Source organism: Antedon mediterranea, chromosome 1 (assembly GCF_964355755.1).
Source record: "Antedon mediterranea chromosome 1, ecAntMedi1.1, whole genome shotgun sequence".
Taxonomy (NCBI): Eukaryota; Metazoa; Echinodermata; class Crinoidea; order Comatulida; family Antedonidae; genus Antedon; species Antedon mediterranea.
In genome coordinates this window covers 3,925,470-3,939,251 of record NC_092670.1, presented here as the reverse complement: position 1 = coordinate 3,939,251, position 13,782 = coordinate 3,925,470, and the positions used below count along the sequence as shown (strand labels likewise).

The window sequence follows — 13,782 nt, the reverse complement described above, 5'->3', positions numbered from 1 at the left end:
AGCAAAAATCCTGACATGTGACGGGACTTGAACCCAGGACCCTTAGAGTGGTAGCCAAGCATCATAACCACCAAGCCACAACTCCACTTAGAATAGATAATATGTATACAAAGAAGAAATCAGTACTAGTAGAAATTATATAAGAATAGGTTACGAAATGAATACAACTGATTGTTCTAATCAGAAGAAAAAACAAACATTGTTAATTGAATATTAGATGTTAAGTAGGATGTTGAGAATAACATTTGTGAATAGAAAAAAAAAAGTAAAACTACTGAGGAAACGGAAATGTATTATATATTATATGAAATGAGAGTATATACAACAATTGTAATATATTTATGAAAGATTGAATGATGAATAAAGGTGGTGGCTACCACAAAAGATAAAAAAAAAATATTAGAAAAACTTAATAATTGAATACTTTAATGTTGCAGCCATTGTAATTAGCTACAGCAATTCTACGTGGGTGATATGAAATAATACATAACTGACTTGGATTATTAAGTCCATCTTCCTTCTGATCAATCCTTTTGATAAAATGTCCATCACTGCTGAATAGTTGTAGTTTGTGGTTACTTGATACAATGATGTTGTCATCCTCATCAACTACAACTCCACGTGGCCGCATCAACATACCATCTTCATCACCTTTATTGATAAGTACTCTAAGTGATTTGTTTTCATGATCATATAATACAATTTGATCATTTCCACAATCTGCTACAAGCACTCTCCCAGTTTGTGTAAGTGTTACACCAAAGTATCCATATTCTATTTCTTCTTGTGATCCTATCTTCATCAATTTCTTACCACTATTGATGTCAAACATGAACACACATTCAGTGTGCCATTCTGTTACATAAATAACATCTGTTGCCTCATCTATGTGAATACCAGGTGGGTATGTCAGTACACCCGTACCAATGGATTTGATCACATGACCTTTCATATCACATACTTGAATGCCATTACCCCAATTACCGAATGCTATGTTGTTATTCTTCATATTGTACATTCTGTAAACGTTCACACCTTTTGGTAGTGTAATCTTGCCTATGCGTTCTCCTGATTGTTTGTATTTGTGAATTTCATTTTTGCAAAATGAAACCAGCAAGCAATCATCAGCACACTTTACTAGTCCTCTAGGACTTCCATCAACATTAAAATCGTTTACCAGTCCTTTCTTCTCTATCTTGATAGTAAATGGTGATTGTTTGATCGGTTTTCCATTGAAATACACATTTAATGTACAGATTCCTGGCTTCTTACATACTCCTCTTATAACATACTCATTGTTATCTTCTTCAACAAGATTAATGTTGGTTTCTCCTGTTGGTTGAGTCCATGTTGCTGTAAGTTGATTAGGACCAACTGAATATTTTTGTCTTATTTTTGCAACAATTGTTTCACCTTGGATGACATATTCCGGTACCTTTACATTAATTTGAGTTACAATCCCAATATCATGTTGGTTTAACAAATCAATTTGGTGTTTGTTTCCAAAAAAGTTAATTTGTCCATTGTCATTTTCTTTGATGTTTTTAGAATTATTCAGTTGCTCTTTCAGTGTATTCAATGCAATTTCACTTGACATCATAGCAGTTACTGGCTCACTCTGTAGTGACTGATTAAGGAAACTCACATTTGTGTTAAGTTCAGAGGAGATTGACCTTAATTTCTCCATGTCAACATCATTTATTTTCTTTTTATTTTCATAAATTGTGTCAACTTTTTTTATCATTTTATCTCCTTTTTTCTGGATTATTTGTATTGTTTCTTGAACTTGATTTCCAATATCTTTGATACTTATTTCTTTACTTTCTTTTAGTTTTTCAGCATTCTTTATGAGCTCCTTGAGTCCATTTTCCAGTTTAGCTTTGTAGTGATGGGCTGCGGATTTCAGTTGTTGTGCAGATCCTTTAAATGACTCAAATGCTTTTACAATTTCAATTGGTTTGTGATCTATTGAGGGATGTGTTATTATGGCACATTGTATGCATATTGGGTCTTTACATTTTGTGCAGTATAGCTCTAGTGGTTTGTTGTGAGAAGAACACAACGGCGGGTTTAATGCTGCAAATTGTTGTGGCCTCATTGATCGCACTTCCTCTGCAGCAAGTAGCGTATGACTTGCTAACATTGCCAACATTTTGTGATACTTACTACATGCAAAACACAAGTAATGCCTGCATTCTTTACAGTAATGTGTTGCCTGTTCTGGTGTTCCACAAACACATTTTATGTTATCTTTCTTCTGAAACTGTTCAATGTTTTCTAACATGTTATTTAGAAATGTATTAGGTGGAAGCTTCTTTAGCCCGCCATCTGGAATAGGATATGATTGGCAACAAATTGGACATGTTAGTTTGCCATGGTTTGTTTTTACCCAGTTCTCTAAACATGACAAGCAAAAGCTATGTAGACATTGAAGGCTTTTAGGATGTTGAAACCTTTCTTGGCAAATGGCGCATACTAAGTCCTCATCAACATATTGAAAAAATTGATTTAATTTGCTTGTTGCCATTTTGAAAAAAAAATATCCTGCAAGATAGTAACAACCATAATAGTTATTTAAACCTCCTCTCTATGGTGAAACGATATTTATCACATATACAGTAATGAAACTTACTCGACCTGTACCATGGAGTAAAGTAAATAAGCCTGTAATTTTTCTCCCTACTGTTTCCTTAAAGCAAATTAAAATGCCAAAGAGACTCTCAATTATAGTTACAGCATAGAAACAATTGATAAATATAGAACAAATTATAATAATTGCATTGAAATTAATGTATAGCCATGACCACATTTTATTGACATTTCAAAAATAAAAATTCAAAAAATCTTATTCCTGTACACACCCTGATGGGTTTTTCCAATCTCTCTACATCTTGTCATCTCTGTTGTTGGGTGTAGTCTCTCGTAGAACTTGTTGTGAAATGGTTAAAAATCCTATTTTAAAGACTAGAGAATATTTTTAAGCAATTATTTAATAAATAAGATGTAAATACCTTGAAATGTTGGTGTTTGTGTGCTTTGAGAAGCAAAAGTTGGTTTTCCTGCTTGTTTTGGTGTCTGTGTGACCAGATCCTATTGAGCTATCCCGCGTCATACCTCTCATATTCAGTGATGCAGAACATTGAACTTCAATCAAAGCAATTAATTACTATAGTATTTTATTATTAGATATTTTATGCTTTGATGCAATGTTGTACTTTGTATTGTTTAAATAACAAAGGCCAGGAACTCAGCTGGAATACAGACTATTTTGTTGATGTGTGTAAATATTGAATTTCATTTATGCTTCAATGCCTTTTTGAACACATAGCATACTTTGTTAATTCTGAATTAAAGAGGATTTTTTTTTTCTTGCAGAGCATGCGTGAGAAATAAGCAAACAGATGATGAGGAAGAAAAAAATTGATAAATTACCGCGGCAGACAAGAAGAAGACATTGCACACTTTATAAACTTTATCTAGAAAGATTCAATCCAACCAAAGATTGTATAGCGCCGCTATTTAATTGTGATAAACCAATTGTTTTAATAGAAAATAATTATGTGGATATTTTGAAGAAAGAAATTATTGTATATATTTTGCATATCAAATATTTAGGTTACTGCAGAAAATATATTGATATTTTAGCTAATATTAGCTATAAGAAAAAATTAAGTGTATGCTAGTGTCTCCACATTATTACTTTGCCAAGTATAGTATTTGCTTTGTATGTATGTATGTTTGTATGTTTGTTTGCACGGTAGCGCCTACAGTTTTCAAGTTATCATTCTGAATTTTTTGGTGTAGATAGGTATATACTTTCAGACCATGCCTATTGAAAATAAAGAAAATTGGTTTATTAATAACTTCACAAATCAAAAAATGATATTATTTTCAGGCCGGGCTGTGATTTTTTTTTTCGTACTTAAGTTGGGGACCCCCCTCATGAAACGTCACAAAATAAACATGAATAATTCATCAGTTAAAAATTTTCTTCCGTGTGCACCCAAGCGTATAGCAACAAGCTGTACGATTCTAGGCCTATCTCCGCTGTGGTTGCCGCGTGCGATTTCATAATAGAGAATAGCGGCGTTTTGTGTGGATTGTCGAAATAATCAGCCTTTAGTTTATGGTGTTTTTAATATAATTTATTACTAAAGAATTACGTGTTAAAATTATAGTTTCTATTGATACTATTAGGCCTAATTACTAGTCTCTAAACCCATGTCTATTCCAGTTATAGTAGCTGTGTTGGTGTGTGTGACGTGTGTGTTAGTTACCTGTATGACACAGTCCGAGTAATAAGTCAACAAAATTAAACATAAACATTACACAAAAATACATTTTTTATTCTCATGGGTCTAATCTTCCCATCTCATGTGTTCATATACGCGCATTTTTAAAGTTCCTTTGAGTACATGCATATTGTTTGATAATAAAATAGCAGAATTAAAAAATTACAGTACACAAATTATACACATTCTTTATTCTTGTGGGTCTAAGCTTTCTTTGGGCTATGTCCAATTACTACTTAGTTTAATGTCTTGCCTAGCTGTCGATTAGCCTCGACACATTTTGCATAGTGGACGTGTGTGTGAAGAAGAGGTGCGCGAAGGCAATCACGTGAATTGACCTAGAATCCTAGGCCTATACGCTTGGGTGCACACGGAACAACAAATTTAACTGATGAATTATTCATGTTTATTTTGTGACGTTTCATGAGGGGTCCCCAACTTATGTACGAAAAAAAAAATCGCGGCCGGGCTAGTGTTATAAAAGATAGGAGACAATTTTCAAAACCCGGCGAGCAGTAAGTGTACTGAAATTGCATTTTCTCGAGAACTACATCATTTTTGTACAAGAGGCAAGAGTTTGTGATTTGTAATTTTCTAAACATAATTTTATCTAATGTACAGGTGTTTTGATACGAGTACCTATTTCTTTTCATATCCACCCGTTTGTTTTTCTCGTTGCTGTTTTATTGTTATTCAAATTAAACTATTGTTAGTTGATAATTAGTTTTTTAGTACCACCAGCATGTGTCCTTCCTTATTTCATTCTGTAAATAGGTATACTGTAGACCTATACTTAAAGAACATGCCTATTGATTTTCAGGAAAAAAAAAATTCTTTCAAAAAAAAAATATATTGGTTATGCCACAAAAGCTTACCTTCCGTACGATATATTAAATAGCACGCATTCTGTCTTCTTTTAACATGGACATATTATAATATAATATATGGACCAAATTATAAGTGGACTGGTCGAGCGGTTAAGCTTACTATATGGGTTAATGCAGGGGCGCCGCAAATCGGCACAGCTTCAAGACACTCCTCGACTCCTGGTCAATATTGCTTTTATAAAGGTCAATGACGGAGTTTGTTTGTAGTATAAATTATTTATAAAAACTGATAAACCCTAGCAGGATTTGAACCATGTAAAGCTAATACCTAAAGCAACAAAATGTATCATTCAACATGCTCCCTATCAGTGGATATAATTTTTTAATCTTAAAAACCAGCCTATGATGTATGTTGTTCTTTAAAGTGTTTGTTCTTGTTTCTCTGTACTTAAATTTGGTTATACAAAGAATCGTCAAGTTTTGCTGATAAAGACTTTACAGTGGGTGTGTGCAAAATAAATAAAAATACAATGTGATATAAAACAACAATGGTGCAAGTCTATTATACAGTAATCGAGATAAGAAATTGATATCTGTTCTATGTAAAATAAATCATGTTATTAACATTGTTTTTCCAACAAACTGTTTTATAGTTCGTCGGAATTTCCAATGAAATATTTGCACAGCTGGTACAACGCGAACAATTTTTTGGTTTTTTTTTTTTTGTATCATGCGAGATTTTATTAGATATAATATTATAATTAATTGCATTTCTAATGTGTGCACTGAGTACATTAAATAAATAATAATAATAATGCGCTGCTCTCACAGCATATCGGAAATTCGTTTTTTGTACACTATTTAAAGAAACAAATAAATATATGAAAACATTATACACACTATAAAAAATTACACATAAACGTTATACACATTAAATTACTTAAACGGAACCAAAGTAATTTATTGTGTATAAGCATAATAGAGTTAACTGTATTCAAGCAGAGAGGTAACTGAAAATTCTCATATATTATGGTCAGTTTTTATATTTCAATTGTAAATGTCATTGGTCGCTGAAGGTGAATCATTTTCCGAGAAGATAACACCACTAGATTAGTTTGCTAAAAGTAAACACTTAAAGCATACACTTATAGTATAGCAGGGTCTTCTCTGATTATAGCCTATTTTTATAAGGGGGTTTCCACGTAGGTCTACTGTGGACGTTATTTGCCAATAGTATATTTCGAAATCATTGAGATAGAAATTTTTAAAAACAAATCTAAAATAACAATTCTATTCAGCAGTTGTGATTCATTGACATTTCACTATTTTTTTCTCAGAATGATAAAGATTTGTAAAAATTTGAATATTATTATGTCTATTTATGTATCTTATTACGTGAATCTGAACTAGATTGTTGATTTGATTTTCATTCCAATCATAATAATATTATGTGTTACCACTAATTGCTAATCGATTAATGAATAGGCCACATTACTCCATATTGTACGTCAGATACTATAGGCCTATTGTATAGAAATTTAAGCTCTGTCTACAGTATCAAAATAGTTTGACAACAAGTGTGATGTGCCAACATTTGGTAGTGATATGTCCATTAAGTTTGTAAAATAACTTTTGATAGTGTAGACGCGTCCTGGTTCAAGTCTTGCGAAAGCTATGCCACTGTAAGCCTTGTATTTCTTATGGATGGTTTAAGTTGGTAAAGTACACACACAAGACATTAAAGTAAGTACAACTGGTTTTCAAATCTAGTGCAAACTTTATTTAATCATTTTTCAAATCATTAGATTGCATTGGTTAATTTCCAAAATCAAAAAATCAAGCTGTCATTATTCCGCTGTGTAAAAAACGAGGCGGACGGTACAATATTAAAATTCATGATTTAAGTCCATTCCGCATCATCAACTACGTTGGTCTTATTTCAACTATTTTTAATAGACCATTAGTTTAACCAGTTGCATGGTTTGATTAGAGATGACGAAATACTACAATGAATAGGAAAATGAAACAAAAATATTGTATTCAATTAAGCAATTATTAGTATTCTGCTACTAACATTTGTCAATCATTAGGCCCTACATCGACGGTATCAATAAAGACTTTGCTGGTGGTCATCATTGATTCAACAACAGTCGTCATTTCTTCCGTTAACTTACTGTCTTTTTCTAGCAAATTTGCTACCCGTTTGCTCTGGAATCTAGTAAAAAAAACCGTCTGCAAACTGTGCTCACATTAGAATTACATCGGATGCTATGAAGACCGATAGGCCTAATCCAACAACAGTTAATGAAATTCCTCCAGTTACAGGGGCAAAAATAGCTGCACCGATAGACAAAACACCTCCAAGTATACCGGAAATGAAACCAATAACTTTAACTATATTCATTCCAATTTTTACCATTATGACTCCACCAATAAACACCTTCAACTCTTCAATAACCTCTAAACGACATTTCGACCACTTTTCGAAGAGTATACTAAATTCTTCTGTAACTTCTTTTATCTTTGGTTGGATATCACCGATCAATTTAAGATTTTCAATTTTCCTTTTTAGCATGTTTCTTAACTCCGGATGGACGAAAATTGTTAGCATTTGTCAAAATATCCTGTATCAAAAACTTTACCGAATTACACGACTGTTCATCTGATTCACACCGCATCATGCTGTAAACCCACCGTGACGTAAACGTTTTGTACGGTTAGGCCTACAAATAATATATTACGGCATTTATTCTACTGACCTGATCAAACAGCTGTCTATCGAACGAACTAGAACGGTCTGGTATAATCTACCAGAGCGTCGCCTGTAATGAAGTTGTTGCTGTGAGACCGTTATATTTCCACCATAGACTTATTTTTAGTTCATGATCAAACGTATGCGGCGTGATTGGTCAGTTATTAATAAATACGGTTATTCCTGGATCAAAATTTAGATGCATTGCCAAGATTGGTTAAATTTTGGAAATTAAACTTATGGAATTGAAATCGAAAAAGACTGTCGAATTTCGAGTGAGCTGCAAGAGGGTGAAATCTAAAAAATAAAAAATTAAAAGTACAACGGTGGATCAATCGTAGGTTATTGGAAAAAAATATTGAATTACTGCAGTAATAATCAATATTCACATTTTAGTAGTTAATAATGGCTATAAGAATAATTTTATTAATCTCTTTTCCCGGATTTGTTTTATGCAAACTTGCGATTTTATTTTATATATGATCTTTCTCTTTCTGTCATTTTTAGTCGCGTGGACGCGACTCTATTTCATTTCATTTCATTTCAAAAGACATTTATTTTCCTCCATAGCAATACAATACAAAATAATAAACAGAAATGGTAAGGTATATTAAAAATGAAAAAGATGATTGTTGGATATACAAAAGAAAAGTGAATTAAAGAAAATAGTTCACTATGTCGGTCGGTCGGTCGGTCTGTCGGTCTGTCTGTCGGTCCGGTATCACTATGCGTTTTAGCACGCGACTTATGGCTGTTGGCCTTGTTATTGTTTATCGTAGTCATCGTCATGAGGTGCGTCCGGAATGAGATGGGCAGTTTGCTTCTTACGCTGATCAGTCTCAATATTAACCGCGGTTGTACCATAGACTTCAATTTCTTCAAGTTAAATTTGTTATTAAGTGTCTCTACGTAGATTTTCTGGTTGATGGTGCATTGTTGCCCACACCAGTTTCTCGTAGAAATTATAAATTAGTTTTTAGGCATATGGGTTCTCGTACCAATGCATTTTACCACTCTGTTTTTATTTCCTTTCCGAGGTTGTGGGATACCCTCTCTATTGAAGTGACTGATTTGTGCCTTTTTGGTTCCTCTAAGTTTTTCCCTGCCTTATTTAATGTATTTTGCTGTTAACTTGTTTTTGTCTGCACCAGAAGGAGAGTACTAACATAGTGACTTGGTCACTTTTCTACAATCCGCCAGTTTTCTTGTGTTTGTATTTTTGATTGTATTATATGTTTTATATGTCTTCTGGAAAATAAATGAATTGATTTGAATTGAATTGAATTGCATTGGTAAGTTTGTTTTTCACCTCCGCTGCTGCTGCTGAGTACACAGGTTAATTTTATAGCCTGGTACGTTGGAGTTGCTGACGTCAGAGCTATAACACATTAACAAGTAGACCAAAACATGTATTCAGGCATGGGAAGTATTATTAATTTGTTTCTATTAAGTGGTTTAATTTGGTTTATGTCTACATTGATCTACAGATTTATTGTATAGAAATAATTATGTACAGTATGTTATAATTATAACCAGTCTCTACTGACCAGTTTTTTCAAACTCATCAAGTGCGTCTCATGATGCTATTCTACAAATGAAATTTAAAAAAAAACATTAAAAAACAGCTTTAAAGTAGTTTAAGTAGTCATTTCTTCAGTTTAAAAAAATGTAAATAATGTTGATGAATAGTGTTTAATATCAAAATAGTTTCAATCTGACAACTTTTTTTAAATGTACACATTCAATGACAGACCAGTGTGTCATACCGTGGGTTAGTGTGCTTATTCATGTTTTCTGAAAAATATCCAAATACATAAACAATTGAAACGTCCAAAAGAAGGATTGTTGAACCCACAAATGTGAAAACGCTCACAAATGTGAAAACACATCACCCACAAATGTGAAAACAACCACAAATGTGAAAACGCATCACCCACAAATGTAATAAACAGCGCCCACAAATGTGAAAATGACCATCGCCCACAAATGTAAAAAAAAAAAAATCAAATTTAGTGCTAGACTCAAACAATTTTGATCGAGTCAATACATTATAATATCAGGATTGTATTGAGTTGTTTCAATAATTGTGTATTTACAATACGTCTGTTGTTAGGGTCGTCGTTAACGCATTTGCTGCTCGTGCGCACGATATTTGCATGTTAAGCGTGGTTCCCACTAGGACGCATCGCAAGGACGTAGACGCAACGCAAGCGAGTTGAACAAAGACAAGCCACTGTTCGAATAATCCATGGCTTGTGATTGGTCAAATCACTTACGTTGCGTTACGTCCTTGCGTTGCGTCGACCACGCTTAACTCGTTGGTTTAATGTACGTAATAGTTCAAGACGATATTTGTTATTTGTTAACTACACACTACAAGTAACAATGATATAACATGACCTTGACCTTGAAGTATCGTGCATGCGCAAAAAACAAATATCATCTTGAACTATACGTACATTAAACCAACGAGTTAACATGCAAATATCGCGCGCACAAGCAGCAAATGGTAATAATCCAACGCGTTAACGACGACCCTAGCAGACGTATCGTGAACACACAATTATTGAAACAACTCAATACAATGTACATAAATACATTAACATTAACTCGATCAAAATTGTTTGGGCCTAGCACTAAATTTGATTGGGATTTTTTTTTACATTTGTGGGTGAAAAGGTTTTTACATTTGTGGTTGTTTTCACATTTGTGGGTGATGCGTTTTCACATTTGTGGTTGTTTTCACATTTGTGGGTGATACGTTTTCACATTTGTGGTTGTTTTCACATTTGTGGGCGTTTTCACATGTATGGGTTACAACAAGGATACCGTATAATATTAGTCCGCTGTTGGCATATATGCTTAGTAAGCGCAGCTGTACCCCACGCACAGTTATGGCTCCATTGTGAGATATGTTGCCACTGTAGTAAAAAATAATATTAATTTGGGACGCTCGATGTGTCAAAACAATTAAACTGACCTGAGCAATCAACTAGCTGTTATTGTACAATGATCTATGGATTAACCAGAGCTTCGGACACGTTGGAATCTGTGTATAGAGAGATCAATCTTGGAAAAACACGATCTATAATGAGTGCTGTATTTTCCATAGAATGTTAGTAATTTTAGTTTAGGATTGAATGCATTGATGTGATTGGTTTATAAGAATCTTAGTATTGTTAATATTTAGCATAAACAGCGACTATGCTACAAAACAATACCCAATTTTGGCTATTGTTATTATGTATATATATTATGCTTTTTTTAAAGTTTTTATTGTACAGTATCTTTATTTTTGATAATTCTTTAATTTTTTAATTATTTTTTTTTTAAATTTGTATCTTGTCTCGTCTTGTTGATAAAATCAGATTCGGTTCGGAGCGGACTCAATCGACTCTTCGGTAAAACTGATCATCGATGCGTGGCAACACTACACATACCGCGAGCTTGCTTTAAATTAGTAGTAAGACTTACAGGCCAAAACAGACAATTCTTCAAAGAATGAACATCATTGCAGTAACTGAACTCAGAATACAATAAACGTCTATTTTTGGTTTTGAGTTTTCCAGATGTTAGTCATTGTACTGTCAATTGTACTTATTTTGCAATAAATAAAAATACAATTCCTTTATTGTTCAAAAACAAATACTGGTATACACACTGATGTTTGAAATGTAGAAATATGAATCCTTAAATCAAATGTTTGCTATTCCTTCATATTGTCACAATTATATTACAACCCATATCAACGTTCTTCATACAATAAAGATATCCTAGTGCCGGTGGGCCATTTGTGGTTTAATCATAAAAATAATTAACAAAATTATGATATGATAAAAATGTATGCTCAGTCTTCGAATACGAATACATTCATAACTTAGTGCCAGATCAATTAAAATATTAAGTATGTACAATATACAAACAAATGAAATAGTCTGATATGATCTGTAAAGTATAGACAGGATTATCGATAGTTTATTTAGTATACTAACAAAGAATGATGTAGGCTTACACCGAACAGGGTAGTCGTACTGTAAATCCTAATGTACATTCCCATTGTTTAAAAGGAATGTCCAAGATATTTTTAATATCTAAATTTTATGACAAAAAAAAAAAAAGATGGATGTATTAAAATTTATCATTATCATATGATATTTATTAATTTTATTTTTTTTTCCTTTTGCATACAGGTTCAGTTAGAATTTTAATTTTGTATATGACGTACACGGCAATTGAGTACAATTGATTTTTTAATTGACATTTACATCCTAACAGCTACTGCTGTTATCTAGCTTTTTAAATATATTGCCAATTTTATTCCACAGTATGTGACTACGTTTACAATAATAAAACAATAATAATGGTTCATATTATAATATGTTTTTCGTCTTCAATGACTCCACACTTGTTACATATGTTATTATTACAGTTTCCAGTTATACAGTTTTAGATTTGTAGGTAGAATTCTATTTAGTAATTTGTAATTCAATTGGACAAATTTCTTAGTTTTTTTGTTTTTCACTTTTCTTTTCCAGACATCACACCACTTGATATCTTCGTTGAATACGTTATTCCAAGTATGCTTTTCAGGGGAATAAAACATTATTAACGAAGTTAGAATAAACATCTTTTGTTGTCATCTTAATTATATTGTTGGTATATTGTATTCCAGATGAACTGAAGAAAAGTGAAAATTAACGACAAAAAAAAAAACAAATAAAAATAATTAATACCACGTACAAGTTTAGCCCAGACTGTTTCTTCATGCGGGCCACGGATGTCATATTGTGTTTGTAAAATGTCATGTTCACGTATCAGCACTGCTTGTAATGCCGTAATATGTTTCTGCAAGTCAGATTCAGATCCATTACGTATATCCTTTATAGTTTTCATTACATTTAAAGCGTCTTTAATTACAACAAACATAACTCTGAGAAATCCATAAATACACAGACAAATTACTGTTACTACCTTAGCAGTAGTTGACGAATAACGACGAGAGTACACCAATTGTAGATTTAAGATAAGTTGGTTCATTTCAGATGTATATCGGCTTTTCTTAAACTCATCAACGGCATCATTGAATACTTTATTGGTTGTTAGCAGCGAAGATTGAACACAAGTTTGCATTTGTTTCGTTAACCTTCGGTCATCTTGATCTTCTAGCAACAGTGATACTCGATAAATTTGGATGAAATTAAAGAAACCGTCGAAAACTTCATATAATACAAGCGGTATTGTTAACTGGAATAGATTAAAGAACCAAAATCCTCGAGTTAGCACGAGTGCTCCGATAGGCACATAAATTAATATAATACAAATCGTTGAAAATGCTTTCATGAATTGTATTAGAAGCTTTACAAATTTGACTTCCTCAATTCTCCTGAACAATTTTTCAATAATTGATGAACGTTTTTCTGTCCATTCTTCAAAGACTTGTCTAAATTCTCCTGTTGTTTCTGTTATCTGTGGTTGGATATCATTTGTAAATTTAAGATTTCTCAGAAAATTCTGAATATTAAAAGACGTTCTATGGCTTATACTCATAATGCTATTCTGAAAAAAAATACAATGGAAAGTCAGTTTAAGACTTACTATCTTACTGTACATCTATTATAATATGACAAACGTTACAATTAGTAATAATTACAAAAAGTACTACATTTTAATTGTAGCCTAAATAATTTCCATTGTTGTACTAAGTACGGTGATTTATCGTAATTGCATATTATCCCTTTATTGTGCCGATGCTTAGGCCCTGTTCAGACCCATGGCGTTAGACCGTTTTAGCGTACAACAGACAGACCGACAGACAGACCGACAGACCGACAGACAGACAGACAGACATACCGACCGACCGACATAGTGAACTATACTGACCGAAATTACTGAACATGTTTAAAAATGTTGA

The 13,782-nt window shown here is 32.7% G+C and overlaps 1 protein-coding gene across 1 annotated transcript; it reads right to left on the bottom strand.

The window, feature by feature from the left end:
- Positions 1-409: 409 nt before the first annotated feature.
- Positions 410-13,001, bottom strand: LOC140051354 (uncharacterized). Its single transcript, XM_072096547.1, has 3 exons — positions 12,605-13,001; positions 1,787-2,397; positions 410-1,705 (listed from the first exon to the last, which is right to left on the bottom strand). Exons 1-3 carry the CDS (start codon positions 12,999-13,001, stop codon positions 410-412), a joined length of 2,304 nt encoding a protein of 767 aa, XP_071952648.1.
- Between the last annotated feature and the right edge of the window lie 781 nt (positions 13,002-13,782).